Genomic DNA, 20,220 nt, shown 5'->3' with positions numbered 1-20,220 from the left:
AAGCACATAAATATTTCTTATACATAATTATGTAACACTTTTTATTATGTATATTCCTTTTTATGTACACAATAAGATCTCCTTAGATTATAAACAAATAAGTTTGAAATTCGAAAACTGGCACAAAATAAACAGATTAAAAAAATATTTTTAAAATGTTAATATTCGTTTGTCAACTATTTGAGGGTTTTAATAATTATTATAATCTCTAGATAACGATATCAAATTTGATTTAAAAGTGACAGTACGTGTTGCTTTGGCCCCTAGTTTCTTATTTATATTTTTTGTCATGAGTGTACATAATTATTCACGGTCAATAATACAAGAGAGTAGCCATGCTAAAGCTCATTAATATAATATTCTAAGCCACCAACCGACTGTCAAAAGCAGTAAACGCAATCTGCGGCTGATCTTACATCTAAGAGGTTGATTCGTAGACGCTCTGAATAATAATATATAATAAATAAGTACTATTTTCTACAATGGATTTCATACCGCAGGATAAAATATTAAAAGTAAACCCAGATACTCTGGAAGTTGTTAGGAAAGAAATTAATATGGATAAGCCGGGAGAGATGAAACAGGCCGTTAATATTTTAAAGGAATGGATTCAGCAGCAACCGCACTTGAGAAAAAAGGATTTTAGTGAGTTTTTTTAATTAATTTTTAATATTTAATTTAAATGTACACACCGAAGTATTTCAAAATTAGGAATTGGGAATTTATTTTTTATATTGAGACGGTTATTTTGAATGAATTCTAGGGTGACATTATCCTTCAAAAAAATTTTAATGTTTTCGTCGAAAGCAAGTAAAAACACACTCATATTTAAATATGTTGTTCAATTATTACATTTTTACAGTAATTCATAAAAGTGACTAATTCATAACTATTTAATTAGGTGCCTATTCTCCATGAAAAATACTTGATTTAATGACACTATTGACGTTCGTATTGTTACAATAAGTCTAGTAATAATTGAGCATTTAATTCTCGTCACTATAATTAAAAAAAAAATTCAATCAGCAATTACTGTAATTAGTCTAAATACTTTGTCAAGTGGGCATTTGATAGCACGCACTAAAAGGGTTCGTACTTCGTAATTGATACGTACTCAAAGCTTGTTTATTTTTGAAAATTTACTTGGAAAAGTTATTTAACTACTGATCCTTAAAAATTAAAATTTTGGTTTAAACAAATTTACTTAATCTATAAACATACGATCACTAGGATATACCTAGTAAAATCTGATTTGGTGGGTTCTGGAGATATTGTAAGAAAATGATGAATTACTATGAGCTCAGAATAAATGGTGGTTAAGATTTCGTCACTTTGGTACTAAAATAATAATGTGAAATTTACGTATGTCTATACCTTTTTTGAAATTTCTTCTAACACATTTCTTAAACTCTTAGGCGATATGTAGGTATATTTCGGACTAGATGCTCCGCGCGGTTTCACCCCCGTGGCTCCACTCCTGTTAGTCGTAGCGTGATATATAGCCTATAACCTTCCTCGATAAATGGGCTGTTTAACACCGACAGAATTTTTCAAATCGGACCAGTAGTTCCCGAGATTAGCGCGTTCAAAGAAACAAACTCTAACCTCAGCTTTATAATATTGGTATAGATTTAAAGCCCAGTACCTATCAATTAATCCTCATCATTTAACAGAAAGATATATTGTAGGTTAAATTGTGTTATGATATGTTCTATATTTATATCATATCTTCGATACTTTTGCTTTTCCACCCATATTATAGGAATTCTCAATAAATAAAACAAATGCCATATATATAGGCTTGATTATAAAACAGGTTCTAGACGAAAGGCTTCAATGTGTGATACAAATTTCTAAATTACTTAAAACTATTTTACGGTACACGATTTTAAAAGAACAACTATGGAGTTTATTGCCGGTTCTTCTCCATAGATGTGCTTTCTGAATCGGTGGTGAATTGTTAAAACTATGTTATGACGATTCAAAAGTGCTTCCAGTAGAAGTCGAGCTTCTTCGTCACTGGAATCGCTCGACATAACGTCCATCCACAAAAACGAGGCATAATAATGATGAATTTAGTCATTTTTCATTCGCATAATATGCGAGCATCGGGTAGTGAGCAAATATCTAACTAGTATTCTACTCGAGTATCGTATTCTAGAAGTATCGTAATGGGAAAAGGGCATAATTGAATAAATAAGTGTTTGTTTGAGGCTACGGTTATAACTCATTTTATTAGAGAACCCTATACACAGCACAGGTGTTAAGGCAATTATTCACTCATTCTGTTTCATTGTTTGCTTTTAAATATGATATAATACTACTATTATTTCTCAAGGACAGGATGTGATCACGACGACACGTATTGTAATTTTTTTACAGATCCATTACAGGCAAGTTGGTTCAAAATCATTGTTTATTTCCAACAAAAGAAACAATGAGATTTATGACCAATTATCATTGGAGATCAAGCTTAAAAAGTTCAATATTTTTATTTTAAATAAATGATTAGTAAGTAGTTAATTAACAATGAGATTTATGACCAATTATCATTGGAGATCAAGCTTAAAAAGTTCAATATTTTAATTTTAAATAAAAGATTAGTAAGTAGTTCATTAAGTTCGTAAATTTAACTAAGCTACAATAACTAGATAAGAGGTTAATAATATTTTGAATAACTTTTTAATAATTGGATTAATTAGTGTGAATCCAAAGCACCTTGTAAAAAGAAATCAATGGAAATGAATAACGATCTTATTTTACATACTGGAATAAATTCAGGTCATGTATAACAACATCTATCCAAGCATCTAACGTAATATCAGATTATGACGTCTGGATGTTCATAGTATAATAATTATTATTTACCAGAAGCTTTAAAACAATTGGTCAAAATTATTTACTAGAAAAATCTATAGACATCCTTATTTGTGATCATAAATTATTGTGGAATCGTCCTAACGAAATAAATAAATTGCTCTTACGACTAGTTACTTATAATGAATGTATTTTATAAATTCTCAATTGCTTCGATAACCTCCCCGATGCTTGAGTCACATTCGTTTCAAATATTATGCTATAATATTTTATACGAATAAAATTTAATTTAATTTTGCAACCTAACAAGTTATTAGCAACCTTAACCCAGATAGAATAAAAGAGTGCTAAACTAAGCGTATTTTCATGTACAAAATGATAAAATATCGACTAGAAGAGTCTAGGTAATAACAGAGGCTATAATTATTTTTGTAGACCAATCCGTTGTAATTAAATGTATTATGCAAGAATGCAACAACTAAATCTTAATTATTAACGAAAATTGTTTCATAATTAAAATTAATTTCGTAACGTTTTATGTTAGACCATCATAAAGTGAATGCTTTCTTTACGATTTTATAAATTCTTGCAATGAGCTTAAAATTTGAAATAAGATCGATGACTGTAATATTTTAATTACGCAGATCAAAGTTGTCAATTAAAACTATATAAGCAACAGAACCATATAAATCAAGGCTTTTAAAGCATGTTTGAGCATTTGAGTCATCATTTTTATAAGGACAATCAGTTCATATTCGTACACTCTGATTAAAAAGATGGTTCTATGATCTAAACGAAAAATAAAAGAACCGGTCAGAAATTACAAATTTTTATCATCCTTTTTGGGCTATATTCAGACTGGTTCAATAATTAGGATTGAGGTTAATTAGCATAATACTATTTTCTTCTACTGTCCAAATCTCCAAAAAATATATACATTACTTATATTTGCCTGCGATTCACGTATGGCTTTGCTCCTATCATATTATTTCTTAGCACAGTATAAAAATATATTATGCTATTTATGAGAATAGCACATTCAATTAAACAAATAATCAATTTCTCTAACTTTATAGATTAAATGCTCTCGTCAAAATTGATGCGTCAAAAATGGAAATGTTTGAGTTTGAGTTTAGATAGAGCGCTCGAAAATCGCTTTTAGTATTATATAAACGCAATTCATTACAATACACGTGACAATATATCACTGATACAATATATTATATTTGCCAATCCTTGAACCACATCGTGAACGCATTCTATGAGGTATTAGCCAATTTTTTTCCCCCTTTTTTGATATTTGACATTTCAAGGCCAAAGCATCCATTAACATTTTTGAACTTAGGTTCAAAACCCAAACAATTACTTGAGATATATTATTTGAAAAAAAAAAAATACTTATACGTAAACAGCTGTCGTCATTTTTGAAAGTCGATATAGGTATATGATTTTATGTGAGTTTTATGTTAAAACAGAAATGATTAAGATCGAGCTTTGAAGAATCATGCGTAAGGCCTTCGAGGGTTTTCCTTGTCGAAAAATGTCAATCTTATAATATCTAGCTTCTATTTCGTGGAAATTTAAAACACGTCATTAAAAATAATAGGAATTTGTTTAATATTGGTAGGTTCAAATTAATATTTACGATTATAATAAAGAAAAATAATACAGACAATTAATATACAAAAAGACATAAATTTCTGTTTTTTTAATTTTTTGGAAAACGTGCTATTGTTTCTTTGTTATAATTTAATTATTATAATTTTTGAAATGTTCAATGTTCATGTTGCAAAAAAACTGTCTTAATTACCAAAGTAGTATTAGACATTGCTTAATATTATCTTAGTCACCTTGACAGTGTTAGAATAAAGAATAAATATTAACCTTAACCAAGAGGACATTACATAGTTTGGCATACTGTTATAAACTATACTAGAACAATCTTAAAATTTATACATCCTGTTAAGGATTATGAGAGACGAGTTTTTTTCAAATTAGACCATTAAAATCAAACTGAATAATTACGTTCAAATTTGTTTCATAATTTTCGAGAATTGGGCTATGATTTTAAGTGCCCACGCACTAGCGGTTAACCGCTAGTGCGTAAGGGCACTAAGTGTACAACGCAAACGCAAAGGAATTTTAGTATTACCGGAAACAATCCTTGTAATGGAGAATATAAGAATAGAAATATCAAATTTTATCGTACAATTATAATTTTTTTATAGATTGTAGGTTTTATTATGATTGATTATGATTCTGATAATTATTAACCTTGCCATGATCCTTACAAAATATGGTTTCCTACTCATAGATGTATTAGGAATTGTGCACGTACCGACCAACAAAAAAAGTACTCTAGATGAAAAATCTGTTGTTAAAAATTGTTGACAAAAATAATTTGTTTTTAAATTGAATGAAGTAGTACCTAGTCGTCCGCTTTTCTGTAGAAACAAGGTATTTTCCGTAGGTACCTCTAAAAAGTTTTTGATTATTTCCTTTACATTTATCATAAAAGGAAGTATATTTAAATTGCCATGCTCTTCACAATAATAAAATAATAAAAGTAATCATAGCACGTTTTTATTACGGAAAATAAGAATTATGGTCAAAACCCTAATGACATGTCAGTACATAGTTGGAGGACAATTTACAATGTTGTTTTTTCAAAGACGACATAATTACGGAATGAAATACCAAGACAATCTTGGAAAAAAACAGAAAAATGTGATTACAATTATTATAATAATCGTTAAATTGCAATCGGATTATCATAACTATTGAATGTAACTAACACAATACCATGTCATACCTAACTGTTTTTGTTAATATCATAATTATTATTATCATACAAAGATAATAATACAATGTAATGGAGAAAAACATGATTACTTGTAGGTTGCCAAATGAATTACAAAAAAAAAATGTAAAGAAAACGTAATTGTATTTACCCATGGCCATTATTATTGGAAGTTTTGGGCATATTTATTTTTCTTTGTCAACCAACTTCAAGAAAATAGGAGGTTCTCAATTCGACAGTTTTTTTTTTGTTAACTTTAAATTGGGTGAACGGATTTTGATATTTCTTTTTATTTATTTAAGAGCTGGTGTCTCCCAGTGCTACTGTTTAAATTTTGTTTAGTTCTGATAATTTAAAGTTGGTTTATTCTTTTGTCAAAAAATAATTATCTATTCAATGAATTGCATTCCTTTCATTCCAGCTGATCATTTTGTGGAGACCACTATCGTGACGTCAAAGGGCTCTGTAGAACGAGCGAAGAAGCAAATCGACACAGCGTGTACCATGAGGACTCTGATGCCGCAGTTTTTTGGCGTTACTGACTTGGAGAAGGACTTCGCTAACCTTGTGGATTCTGGGTATAGTCAATTAAAATATGATATTTTTAGTTTTATAGCCTTCAAATGCTTTATAAATATTGCCCATGTTAAAAAATTTATGGGTAATTTGAACCATCAGGTGACTTATCTAGAGTGATATAAGACCATAAAATAATAAGATTCAGCACTAAGCTGTCACTTGTAAGCTGTCCACCCGAGTGCAGATAGAATTCGAAAGTATACAGGTAATTTTTCCCCTTGTCTCCATGATTTTTGTACGGCGTTACGGAATAATGCAGTATTGAAATAGTATGACACAGATTTTGATTGAATCCATCGACTATAATATTACAGTTATAGTCGATGATCATAATTAATTTGGCCTGTATCCTCATAGGAGGCAGCTATATCCATATGTAACATAATATACATAATATATGGGCTGATGATGATGATAATGATGATTGTGGATAATAAGGATACTGTTAAACTTAAACGATTGAATGGAATGTCGTCAGTTATTTATTCAAGTCCAGATTTATTATGAGGCTACTTTATAAGAAGGATGGAGCTAGTTTTTATAAAACTTATATTTATGGATTCATTACAATTCTAATCAAGTTACAATGTAGTGTCATGGTAGGTAATTGTTTGATTATGCAATGTTTAAGGTAATTATAGTCGTAGTGAATTCTCATTACAACATGATTATATGACTATGTTACCATAGCTAATAATTATTATTTACACTGTCTACTTTCCGTCCGAGGCTTTACACGCGTACTATAAGGCTGCGTTTCCACCAGTGATGTGCGTGGAAATGCGTGGTGCGAGGATGTGTTGTTCGCAACTGTGGAATGTCTTCCATTGTTAACTTATAGAACTATATTTCCCCGCACACGTTTCTCGCACACATCCCTCGCTTGTTTTTTATGCTCAAAAATCTAGCAACGCTAAGCCGTTTCCACCAGAGAAAAGAAAGGAGGGGAGAAAATTGAAGCGATACTATTGGTTGCTTAAAGAAACATGCCTCGCTACGCATCCTCGCACATCTTTGGTGGAAACGCAGCCTAAAAAATAATTGCTCAGCTATTTTACGCTAAATAGTTAAATACTGTTTATAAATTTCAACACAAAATACCTAATAGTAGATAGATATTATTAATAGGGGTTTTAATAATTTTTATTCTTTAAATCGACTTATTAACTAGGTACCTACGTTAGTTGCGTATGTCGCTTATAAATATTCAGAGTATTATAAGTTATTAAAATAATTAAGTATTCATAAGTAATTAGCATTAATAAATCATATACATTGTAATTTGTAATTGTATGTATACTACAACTGTAATTATTTGACGTCTTGAACTTTCAATAATGGATTAGTTCCAAACAATTTATGAACAACATTTTTTTTTATCAAAAGACTTCCAAAAAAAAAGAAGAACATTTTAACTTATAATATATATTATATTTGTTAAGATTTTATATTTAAATAGTTCGACTGTAAGTATTTTTAATTAATAAATTCATATAATAGTGTATATGAATTATGAACATACACAAACATTTTCAGATTAGGAGATTAATTTATTTAAAACTTATTTTTCACTTAAAATGAGTTGAATGAATTTTACAAAAAAAAATAAGCTCACTTCAAAACTACAAGGCGTAGCTGACACCGTCTTCAAATAGACGAGTGGTTATCGCTTGTGATAATAATATAAATTTATTTTTGAAGTGAAACTTCTTTATCGGGGTTGGAAAAAATTTATTGTAACATTTTTTCGTTACGCGCCATCTTTTTCTTATCCATGGTAGGGACCAGACCACGCGTGATTCGACGTATTTCTGTAAAATTGTATATAGTAAATTATTTTTTGAAAAATAAGGTCATAAGGAAGTTTCACTTGTTACGTGTGTACACTGTCTAGTACACGCACACAATTTTTCCGTTTTTCAATACTTGTGGTTTTTCTTAGTATGCGATCCAAGTAACACTTGGAACGTCAATAACATAAAAGTTATAGATTATTATTATCTATTGGATGAAATTAACAGCTATGACGTCATATTATGCTGTGACGACAATACATAAGATAGGTACATACTTGGAAAATTTATACGAATCTCCTATACCTTATAACGTCTATCAATGAATTATTTATATCATAAAATATAGCAGTTATTTTTGTTACAGACATTTAGTGATAATGCCAAAATTGAGCAAACAGAACCACAGGATAATGGTATTACAAATAAGTGCATTGCCTCCTGATTCCACTACATTCCTGAAATTCTTTAAATATGCATTTTTCGTAAGTAATTTGAATTATTTTTCATTTATCACGTAAATACATAATAATTATCTCGTAAAAATAACAGCCCTCCTACTTACTAGGCTTTTTTTTATATATTATCACCAACAAAAGAGCAAGCGAGTTACTTTTTGGAAGCTCGTCGCCGCCCATGAGCGTTCGCGTTGTAGGGCACTTTGCGAACGATTTGTTGGCCTTTCAAGAATTTATACGCTTTCTTCTTGAAGGTGTCCATATCGTATAAGTTAGGAAACTATTATTAATCGTCTAAACTTAAATACACTACATACCTATAGATAATAATCATTTAAAAAATACTTGAGTAATAATCTAAACTGAATACATACCACTTTTAATCTTACTATATATAATAATCTTTCTTATCTTATTAAACGAGTTAGTCAGTTTAAAAGAAGCATAGATAGATCTTGACAAACACAGCGTTTTATTTTTATTAAAATATTTTCTCTTGTCCACATCTTCCTTAAAAAGTTTTCAAAGTTCATTTACGCACGCTTTTTTACCTTCCTTCCGCGGTTGCCTTGCAGAGATCACTGCATACTGATATGGTACCCAGTAATTGTCTAATCCACATAATTCTGGTTTCAGACTGTTTCTTTGTTATTTAACACATTAACCTATCTACAATAAACTGTAACAAAAAAAAAATATTTTGTCGTTTCTGCTCATTCCCAATTTTCACGGCTCTACAGTTCAACTGACTTAATATTGACTATTTAGTTTGCAGAATACCTCAAGGCACACGACTATGTCGGTAACTATGAATGCATTGTGGATATGAGATTGGCAAGCCTACAAGATATGCTGTCTAGCCTGAATCCTATGGAACTAAAACAGGCATTGACGATCATTGTTGTAAGTTGATTTTCATGTAATAAATTTATTTTTATCCCCAATTAAATAATGAGAGTTTGAACATAAATATTTATTATTTAGTTTTATAGCATTCAATTTCTTTATCACTATGAGATTTTTTTAAAGTACATTAATGCGTTCGAATCCCGCCTAGTGATCGATTTTTTCCATGCTTTAAAAAATAATATTGAAATAAGTACGAACATCTGCTAAATTCACCTCCTCAACTATTCAGGTTATATATTACAAAAAATATATAACCTGATTATGACATAATATATTTTCCAGGATTGCTACGGCATGCGCATAAAATCGATTCATTTGATAACATCGTCGAAACTGATCGAGGCGTTCATAGCAATACTTAAACAGTTACTGAAACCGAAGATGGTTCAAAGGCTCCATCATCATAATGATTGTGAGGAAATTATCAAGTTGTTCGGAAAGGAGTACCTTCCTCTGGAATTGGGAGGCACAGAACCATCTATTTCAGACCTCAGAGGTATTGACATTTTGCTTTGTACTTATAATTCTCAGCATAGTTAAGGAACTTAAACTCAAACATTTATTTATTCAATTAGACTTCTTCGAGAAGCACTTTTGAAACGTCATTACATATTTTTAACATTTACCGCCACGGCCGATTCGGAAAGCAGTATCTACGGAGAAGAACCGGCAAGAAACTCCATAGTTGCTCTTTTAAATCATGTCAGTAATACAATTTAATTTTACAAAATATGTAACTGCATATATTATTAATATGCCGAAGAAGAATTTGAGTAAATTAATGTATCTGGTTACTCTTAGATTGTGGGCATTGATCTATAGTAACATTGTAATAATATCAATCGGAGTTAGTGATGCTTTTCAATAGGTTATTGCCGATTTATCAGAAGTCAATACCTTAAATCAAAAAATAGATAAGACTATTATTATATCTAGAACTATCATCATCCTATAAGGATGAAAGGGTAATCGCTAATAACTGAAACTATGACATTATATTTAATAATTCCCTCCAGGGTTTAATCATGTGCCGAGGGGTTTGCGGAAGAATTCTAACCAATACCCGCGGCCCCATCATTAAAGCGGCTCGACCGAACACAGTGGGGTTTTAGTGGGCAAGAATCCGACATAACCCACGGCTCCTTCCCTGGGGGCCGTGGGTATCTTTGGAAGATTTCCCCACTATAAAAAAAGGGTTTAATCATGTAGCTAGAAACTGACCATATACGCTTCATTATTTCAGAAAATTGGCTCGAAGTTTTAGGCGGCAAAGAGAACATGGACTACATAAAAGAGATGAACAGAGCATTGACTGATGAGAGTTGTCGTCCCAGGGATAAATTTAATGAAGAATATGCTGGGATGCCGGGAACTTTTAGAGTATTAAGCGTAGATTAATAAACGCTAATAATTAATTTCTGTTAATAATAATATAAGTAGATGCAAATGATAATATTGATATGATAGTGGTTTGTATGATTTGTAAAGTTATAAGCATTTAAAAGAAATCCTGTGAGTAATTTTAAGGTTAAGGGAAAAGAACTACAACGGGGAGGACGAATTGGCTTTATGGTAAAATATTATCAGATCTAATTTGTCTTTCAAATTGGAGAAATAAGTTATTTACTTTGATTTATTAGCAGAGTGAAACTCTGTTAACACTAAGCTATAATGTTTGGTATAATCTGCTTATTATAAATAACATATAAAATATACCTAGACCAAGCTTATATAAATCGATTAGGGTTTTATTGTAGGTATGTATTGTACCTAGACAAATAAAATTAAATGAAATATTAAAATAGGTAAATACTTGTGATTTTAATTAATAAATACTATTCTTAAACAATTGTCTTATTTATTTTAAAGGATGCATATAATTTAGTAAAGTTTTCATATGCTCGTAGTTACACTTTTATTGATATTTAAACACATTTTATAAATAAAAATGTATTTAAATATAGTTTTATCTTTGCGAATGCTCTTCTTGCTTATTCTTCAAATCTTTATCATTGTTAGGTAATATAACATATTTAGGCGCTTACAACACTTAATAAAATAGAACCTAAAAACATGTTAAAAATTAAACTGTAAACTTTGTTATGTTTACAAGAAAGTCTAATATGAGTGATTTATAACAACTTTTTCAGACCGAATATAAATCTTAATAACAAGTGACCCTCATTTTCTTTTGGACAAGTACGTAATTAATTCACGGTCAATAATTCGAGGGAACAACCACGATAAAGCTCATCTAAACCAACAACCGACTGTCAAAAGCAGTAAACGCAGTCTGCGGCTGATCTTACATCTAAGTGGTTGATTCGTAGACGCTCAGAATAATAATTTTATTAATCTAAAGAATTTTATTTTTATTGAAGTGAAAACCAAAATCGTCGCCTTTTTCCATGACGTGACAGAATTGCCATGACGCGATCATTTAGACCGGGCAGTATGAATAATTCCCTACTTGTAGCCGGGCAATGTGATAAATTAGATCGAGGCTAAACCGACGCGACGGAGCCCCGCAAAGCTTTTCGGGTAGTTAAAAAAAACAAAAATCTACCCACCCCAACACACTTATCCAAACCAACGACTATGCAACAAAGACTCAGCCCAAAATAGAGCTTAGCTCAGCCCAAAATGGCTATTATTCATAATAACCAGGAAAAGTGATTAATCAGACTATTTTAATCATATAATCCGAGTGAGTATGGCATTATGAGTACAGACCGGACATTATTATTACTGCCCGTACTTATCTAATTGCTCGTAACATGTATAATATCGTTATGTACTATCTTTCATCCAGAACAATCAATAAGAACATCAATATATTCCCATGTTCCTTGAAAAAAAAAGATAGATATGAACGAAAATAAATTGTAACTATGTATATAAGAAGTAAATAGTTTCTACGTTCGTCCGTATGTATTGTTTTATGTATGTTCAACATAGTTTTCGGCAATTAAATAGTGAACAGATTTTAAAAATAAACGACGATGATATTAATTAGAGAGTGGCAATTTAGAGTATATTATTCTTATTCAGTTGTTTACAAGGTTATAATTTAATATGCCATAAATATGTATTTTTATACGAGTTTAATTAATTTAAATTGGCAAATACACTTAGATAAATGTTTGCCTGTATTATCGCGTAGGATTTTTTAAATTGATTGAATTGAATTGTTTTGGTGGGATTTCCGGGATAAGAAGCCTATTTCTTATTCTGGGTCTTAAGCTTATACCAAATTTCATTGTAATCGGTTCAGTAGTATTTGCGTGAAAGAGTAACAAACATTAATTATCCATACATTCTCACAAACTTTCGAATTTATTTGCTTACATCAGCTATCCTGTATGGACTTTTGACATGTAGATAACCTTAACATGTAATATAAATTGTCAAATTTAATAAGAAAAGAACGAACGAAACGAAGATAGTTAATTATGAATGAAAAGAACAAGATTATTGAACAAATATCTATTAAAACAAAAAAATAAAACGCATTATAAGCATACAATAATATAAAATAACTGGTGGATTTCATAAGCTGTAATTGTTATCTAATTGTCACATTAACATAGAAATCCTACTTATTACTTGTTAACATGCAAACCTGTTTTTGTAAGACAATAATTTAATTAATGTAAAAAATCTTGATTTACATTGCATAATATACCTAATGTTATCATAAAGTTTTATAAGGCGTACGTATAAGCGGCGTCATAGGCGGCGTCTAAATATTAACAGGAATAATTAATTCGTGAACGTGTTCATATTTTGTTACTTCTTGTGCATTTTCTTTGTGGGATAAAAATAAAATTGTACCTATTCAAATAGTTATCCGTAGAAAATTATTGTTTTTTTTTTTTTATTATTCAGATTATACCGCTGCAGCTGTAGGTACCTATGCATTTATATCACACTCAATTCAGAATTTGCTCCGTGATAGAGTGACAGACACCCAAACATTATTTGCATTCTATAATATCTGTATTATAATGTATAAATTTTTAGAAACGTTATACGTAACGTATTAATTATTTGTACAAACGTAATAAAAAAAAAATCCCTTTGAGCTGTGATTTTCAATGCTTTTATAGCTATTATTTATAAATAGAAATATCAATAAAAAGACAATAGGACAAAACATCAAAATCTGCTTCTGCATTCTCACAACAAGTCGAACAGTTATTGATCTATTTATATAAAAACATCTCACGGCGTTGTTCTGCAATAATGATAAAATATGCATAACGACATAATATTATTATTGCATTTTATTAACATACCTATATATAAAATAATTACAGTTCCCTTGTAGGTACTAATCCTCATGTACTAAAGGTAAATGATGTCTTCTTCTTTAACTCTTTACCGTTAAGAATTTCAGTCAGATGTAAGGGTGGCATTTGGAATTACGCCATGATGCACAATTTATTCAATTTTGAATTTTCTTGATAATAACTTAAATGAAATTTGATATAAACTTTCATTGCATTCGTATGCTTTATGAGATTTTTTTAAAGAATAGAAATATTTTATTTCGATGAATAACACATAGGTAAATAGAATAAAAAAAACAATAATTAGATACTTAATTACTTTATACACGTGCAAGAGAAAAATTATTGAATTAAACTACGTTTTGCAGCCTGGGATGCACTCGGATTAACTCTTTTCATTCTTTATCATCGTGTTGCCTGTGATAGTCTCTGCAGTGAATTTTCGTGGATAAAACTGTACCTTTTGGAACACTCGCTGTCAACCATGCATGTTGATTGGCGGTTGATGGTGCCACACGACACACGGTCCATGAATCATATTCGTGATTACAACATAATGTCGGTCTGGATCGGTTTCAGGATTAGCAATCCCTGCACATACAATCTCATCTACCTGAGATGAGAGTGTATTTGGGGTGTATTTCTTGCACATCAGAGACGCCTTTTTTTATAGCCCACTCTCTTGTCAAGGACAATTTTTTTTTATTTTTAGCTACTGTGTGGACGTAAGAGGCAGGAGACGTTCGCAACACTTCTATTCATTCATATTTATATGATCTGATCTGAAGTATATGTCTCAATATATTATGTCGTTTAATTTTTTTTTTAACAAGGAGTATATATATACATATTATATATCTAGGGGAACCAAGTTTCAGATTATTAGATTAGACCTCTAGCGTCATCAAAATTTAATTTAAAATTACAGGTCTCATACAAACTCCCTTCCCGTTTAAGGGGTTGGGGGATGAAAGTTACAAGTTTTATAATTTTTTTGTTGTTTGTGTGCTAATACTAGCTTACATACAAAATTTCTAATTAGGAAATACCTTAAGAATTTTGATGATCATCAGTGAGTCAGTGACGAAATTAGCGTTTTTTAGATATAAATAAAATCTGAAGTTTAAAAGCTAATGTAATTAAAACTTAATATGTTCAATAAGTCCGCTATTGACAATATATACCGAAAATTTTGTTGATCTAGCATAATCCAAACCCAATGTTATGAGGATTCAAAAAAACGTCGAAGCGCTTCGAGGAAAGGACGCTTAACCATCACATTGGTTAAGTAAGTATGAGTAGCAGATGTTACATTGTGTCAGAAGACTTTTCATACAAAACATGATACAATTTTTACGATATTTTCCGTCGTAAAAGTTGTTTTCTGTCTACTTCTTTTGTCAATGACGTAGGTACTATATAAAGCAACTAGCTGTTCCTTGCGGTTTTACCCGCATTGCTCCGCTCCTGTTGTTCTTAGCGTGATGATATATAGCCTTATCGATATATCGCCTTTTTTATAAATGGACTATCTAACACCGAAAGGTTTTTCAAATTGGACCAGTAGTTCCTGAGATTAGCGCGTTCAAACAAATAAACAAACTCTTCAGCTTTATAATCTCAGCTTAAAATATAAGTATAGATAAATAGAACCAATTTGCTACACAAACATAATATAATTATACAGAACCCAATTAATTAGTACGCAAATTTATAATCAAAGATCGCATCTCTATTTAAATAAATCTTAGCATACGTATAATCAGGGCTTAATATATATATAGAGCTGAGAGCTTTATTCAGTCTTAATAAATCGTCCGGTGCGGTCACACAACATGCTTAGACACAATGCATTATTACAATTACACCCGGATACTATACAAATGGTTCGAAAAAGTATTCATATGAATACAGAAGATGTGAAGCAAGCTGTCAATATCCTGAGGGATTGGGTGAAAATGCAACCGCATTTTAAGAAGAAACATTTCGGTAGTATTTGTTTATTTCTTAGTAAATAAGCTGTGAACACTTGATTGTTATAGATTTTATAGAATAAAAAAAATCTCTAGATTTTATAGTCTTCTGCCTATACATATATTGTGATCGAATTTTTTCTAACCTTTAAAATTTTTATTTATAAAGCATTTGAATGCTGTAAAAGTATAATATTAAATTCACTTGTATTTGTTTATTACAAGAAAGTAATTATTAAAAGATAAGAGTTGCTCAAGGAATATGTAAGTAATGTGGTTTTCTACTGAAAAAAAATATATTCCCTGAAGCAGTTTTGGTGTAAATCGGTTAATTATACTGTATTTACCTATATGTAAACTAAAAGTCTATTTTTTAATTAGTCTGCGGTTAATAAAGCTAATGACATCATACAAAATTATTTATCTAATTGCTTTTAATACAATTGCAATAAAATTGATTTGTAAAAGGTTGCAATTAGTTTGCAAAGGGACCACCGTCGTGTAATAAAAATACATTTTTAAATTAGGTATTGCACCATGAAATTTTATGACACCTATCTTTCAACAAGGTTCCAAATAAAAAACAAAAAAAGTCGTTCAAACGCGAGTTGGACTCACGACACTAAAGGTTCCGTACAAAAAAGTTAAAGAGCTGCTGAAAAAATTGTGCTAAATCGTTGCTTAACCTTTGTTTCGCATCGACCTTTTTTATTATTTGTTTTTATAGCGGCACCAGAAATGCATCTATGTAACAGCTGTGTTTACTTACTACATACTTTACATACTTATTCAGTTTATTTACTTAATGGCACTTTAATTTCATAACATTTTCTTGTAATTTAAGATGCAGTAGACAATGTATAATTAATTAATTAATAATAATAAGCTATAATAAATGTAATATGTATCCTTTGTTGGAAATTCTTATGTAAATAAACAGATAATTAATACTCAAAGGAACTCCGAGCTTATACATCTCCATAGCTCATTAGTTACATATTATTATAATATGTAAATCGAAGTAGCAGTCTCACTAATATAAATATTGTACCTTTGTTCGCAGATGACGCGTATCTGGAATCATATTTGATATCGTCAAAGGGCTCTATAGAAGACGCAAAGAAACACATTGACAAGATGTGTACGATGAGAACTCTTTTGCCACATTTCTTTGGAGTTAACGACGTAAGCAAAGACTTTGGGGATCTATTTGATATAATGTAAGCAAGACATCATTAACCTTATGCCCGGGATACACGAGGCTAGTTTTTCAAGCTGTGATAGCAAGCTAGTATTTCTAGCTTCGTGTAGATAAAACTAGCTTCGTTTCTAAGCTAGAATACTAATAGGCTAGTTGACAAGCCAGGACTAATAATACTTATAATATTTTCCACTATCGTACCGTTATTTTTATTAGTACCTGTTACCTACCTCTGATTTTTCGATTGGCTGAACCGATTTTGCTTTACCGCGGCAGTCCCCGAGTGCCACAAGTCTTTTTTTTATTATTTTGAAATGCTACATTTCGAATACTTTAGAATGAGAGTTTGGAATACTAAGATAGTAAGATTTAAGAACGTTTCTCTGCTTGTCTAAAAATAGACGTCTGTTCTGTGTTTCAATCTTCATAGTGCTATAAAAAATATTAAAATGAATCATCTTTTAAATCTAGTATAATAATACTCATGTATTATTAATCAACTTTTATTTCTAAATAATATTTAGTAACGACATATTAACTATGTTCTTCATATATTGCTTGTAATTTGTAAAAAACCATATAAAAATGTAAACTTAAATTTTAAATAGGTTCGTACGTGCGTAGCGTACTTTCCTCATAATCTCATTTTTACGTATATATAATTAAGTCGTTAATGCTTATAAAATATGGTAATTACTCAGGCCCCGGAATCACAGACACAATAGAAAATCTATTGTGTCGTGGCCCGATCGGGCCGCTTGGGGCTCAATGGGAATAAAGTGTAATAAAGAAATCTTTTTTATTTCTAGGAAAATAGCAGTTCTCCCAAAATTAACTGACGAACATCACAGAGTGTTTATCGTTAAAGCCTATGGCAATTTTACTGAATCGTTACATTATACAAACTTTTATAGATATGCTCATTATGTAAGTATTATTTTTATATATTAAAATATTTATTAAATAGGTAGCTTTTGAGATTTTAATAATAACAGATTATTTGCAGTCTTTAACTTTGCCTCTTAAATCCAAAAGGGGAGTATGCTCCGAGATATTAAATTATAATAATATTATGATTTTAGAATGAAAGATGGTTCTATTGCCTTGGTCTCCAATATAACGAAATATTTGCTCATATACGGTGTTACAAACAATGTTACAAATAGTAAAAGATATTATATCTAAAAGGAAAATTGTACTAAATTATTATCGAATTATAAAAAACATTGCCGCATTTTTTTTCAAATCGCTGAATAAAAGGAAAATTATTGTTCGAAATTATACAATTTGACTGTATGATATAAACGTTGATTGTATATTTTTTTCAGATCGTTGAATACATCAAAATGCATGATTACATAAGCAGTTTTCGTATCGTTCAAGATTTGACTGCGTTTGATATGTTAAAGTTTGTTTCAAAGCTGAATCCTATCGAATTGAGACAAGCTTTAAGTATTACTACGGTAAGATTTTAATACTTATAATTATGTATGTAGAGATAGAATCATGTTATGATGCATCATGAATATCCTAATACTATTATAAAGGCGAAAGTTTGTAAGTATGGATGTATGGATGTATGGATGTTTGTTACTCTTTCACGTAAAAACTACTGAACCGATTACAATGAAATTTAGCACACATATAGAGGGTAACTTGGATTAACACATAGGATAGGTTTTATCCCGGAAATCCCACGGGAACGGGAACTATGCGGGTTTTCCTTTGAAAACGCGGGCGAAGCCGCGGGCGGAAATCTAGTTTAACTATATTAGTACTCTACCTTTTATTATAATAATACTCTCTGAGTTATGATATATCCTATCATATCTAGTCTATACCAATATTATAAAGCCGACGTGTTTGTTGTAAGCAAAAAGCAAATAAAGAAAATATATTAGTTTTATCCAAGACAATACAATGCATACTTGTTATACCAACTACTTAATACACTATTTTTAATACAACAATTATAAATGACTAGATTTCCGCCCGCGGCTTCGCCCGCGTTTGCAAAGGAAAACCCGCATAGTTCCCGTTCCCGTGGGATTTCCGGGATAAAAACTATCCTATGTGTTAATCTAAGTTACGCTCTATATGTGTGCTAAATTTCATTGCAATCGGTTCAGTAGTTTTTACGTGAAAGAGTAACAAACATCCATACATCCATACATCCATACAAACTTTCGCCTATATAATATATATTAGATACTAGATTACATATTGATGATTTATTCATTAAAATTTTCAGGACTGCTACGGCTTAAAAATAAAAGGCATACATTTTATAAGTCCCTCAAAAGCAGTAGAAGCCCTAGTGACCATTGTGAAGCAGGTGCTAAAACCGAAGATTGCTAATCGCATCTTCGTTCACAAAAATTATGAGGAAATTCATGATATTATAAGCAAAGATGTACTACCGGTGGAGTTTGGTGGCAAAGAGCGGTCTATTACGAAAATTCATGGTAATTTTAAGTATAATCTTTATTTAAAAACACAAGACGACTATTATATATATTGGGTATGATCTTAGAACATTTTTTCTCAAAGAAAGTGACAATTTTGCAAAATATATTCACAACTTTACTTTAGTCTATATAATATTATAAGGTACTCTACATTTCTCTATTACTCAATGATTGTTCAATGTATAAATATATTTTCAATCAAATTACCTTAATAATATATCATATTCTTGTCTCGGCTTGGTAAAATAAAAAATAAAATTGCCCGTTGCGTTAATACAGCCAGCAAACGTTGCATTCACAGTAATGTAATAAACGAATATAATGTTTCAGAGGATTGGGTGAAAGAATTATCATCACAGGAGCATTTGAAATACATGCGCGAGATGAACGAAGCGTGTACTGACGAAGGGCTCCGACCTCAAGAAAAATTCAATGAAGATTATGCTGGCATGCCCGGAACATTCCGACTATTAACTGTGGATTGAAATATAAAAAAATAATAAATAAAAATCTAATTTATTCGTAAATATAGATAAGTTATGGTGTTACAGTATATTTTAAATAAAACACAATGTTTTGTTGTTAAGCATATTTTATTTGAATAGGTTTAACAGCATGGACGTTATAAAAAAAAAGAGTAAAACTCTCGTAGTATCAGCTTTTTTTGCTCATTCTCAACTTTTTATTATATATCCCAATTATTTAGAAAACATCATAATCTACAAGGATATTATTAATTTTTAGCATTTTAAATCTCCTGTTTCTGATAAACAGGCAATTGTTGAAAGTATTGCCATGAACTGCGTCGCGGTAGGCGGGTTCTTTTCTGTGAAAATATAATAAATTACAATGGTATTTTATTAATTTCTTACTTATATGTATACTATACTAATCAGATAGCTTCATTTAAAAGCCATTATAATACTTTTT

General features: G+C 30.4%; 1 protein-coding gene across 1 annotated transcript; it reads left to right on the top strand.

Moving 5' to 3' along the window:
- The first annotated feature begins 378 nt into the window (after positions 1–378).
- Positions 379–19,871, top strand: LOC123700428. The gene is made up of 12 exons (XM_045647638.1): positions 379–645; positions 6,039–6,195; positions 8,357–8,474; positions 9,216–9,350; positions 9,639–9,852; positions 10,600–10,752; positions 15,452–15,637; positions 16,685–16,841; positions 17,632–17,749; positions 18,151–18,285; positions 19,074–19,287; positions 19,621–19,871. Exons 1-12 carry the CDS (start codon positions 483–485, stop codon positions 19,773–19,775), a joined length of 1,905 nt encoding a protein of 634 aa, XP_045503594.1. The 5' UTR covers positions 379–482; the 3' UTR covers positions 19,776–19,871.
- The last annotated feature ends 349 nt before the right edge of the window (positions 19,872–20,220 follow it).

This window comes from Colias croceus, chromosome 19 (assembly GCF_905220415.1).
Source record: "Colias croceus chromosome 19, ilColCroc2.1".
NCBI lineage: Eukaryota > Metazoa > Arthropoda > Insecta > Lepidoptera > Pieridae > Colias > Colias croceus.
This window is presented reverse-complemented; position numbering and strand designations above follow the sequence as displayed.

Excerpts from the sequence above, each read along its gene's own strand:
- LOC123700428 (XM_045647638.1), top strand. The coding sequence starts at position 483 with ATGGATTTCATACCGCAGGATAAAATATTAAAAGTAAACCCAGATACT. Across the intron at positions 646-6,038 it reads CTTGAGAAAAAAGGATTTTA|CTGATCATTTTGTGGAGACC; the intron begins GTGAGTTTTTTT and ends CTTTCATTCCAG. Across the intron at positions 6,196-8,356 it reads GCTAACCTTGTGGATTCTGG|ACATTTAGTGATAATGCCAA; the intron begins GTATAGTCAATT and ends TTTTTGTTACAG.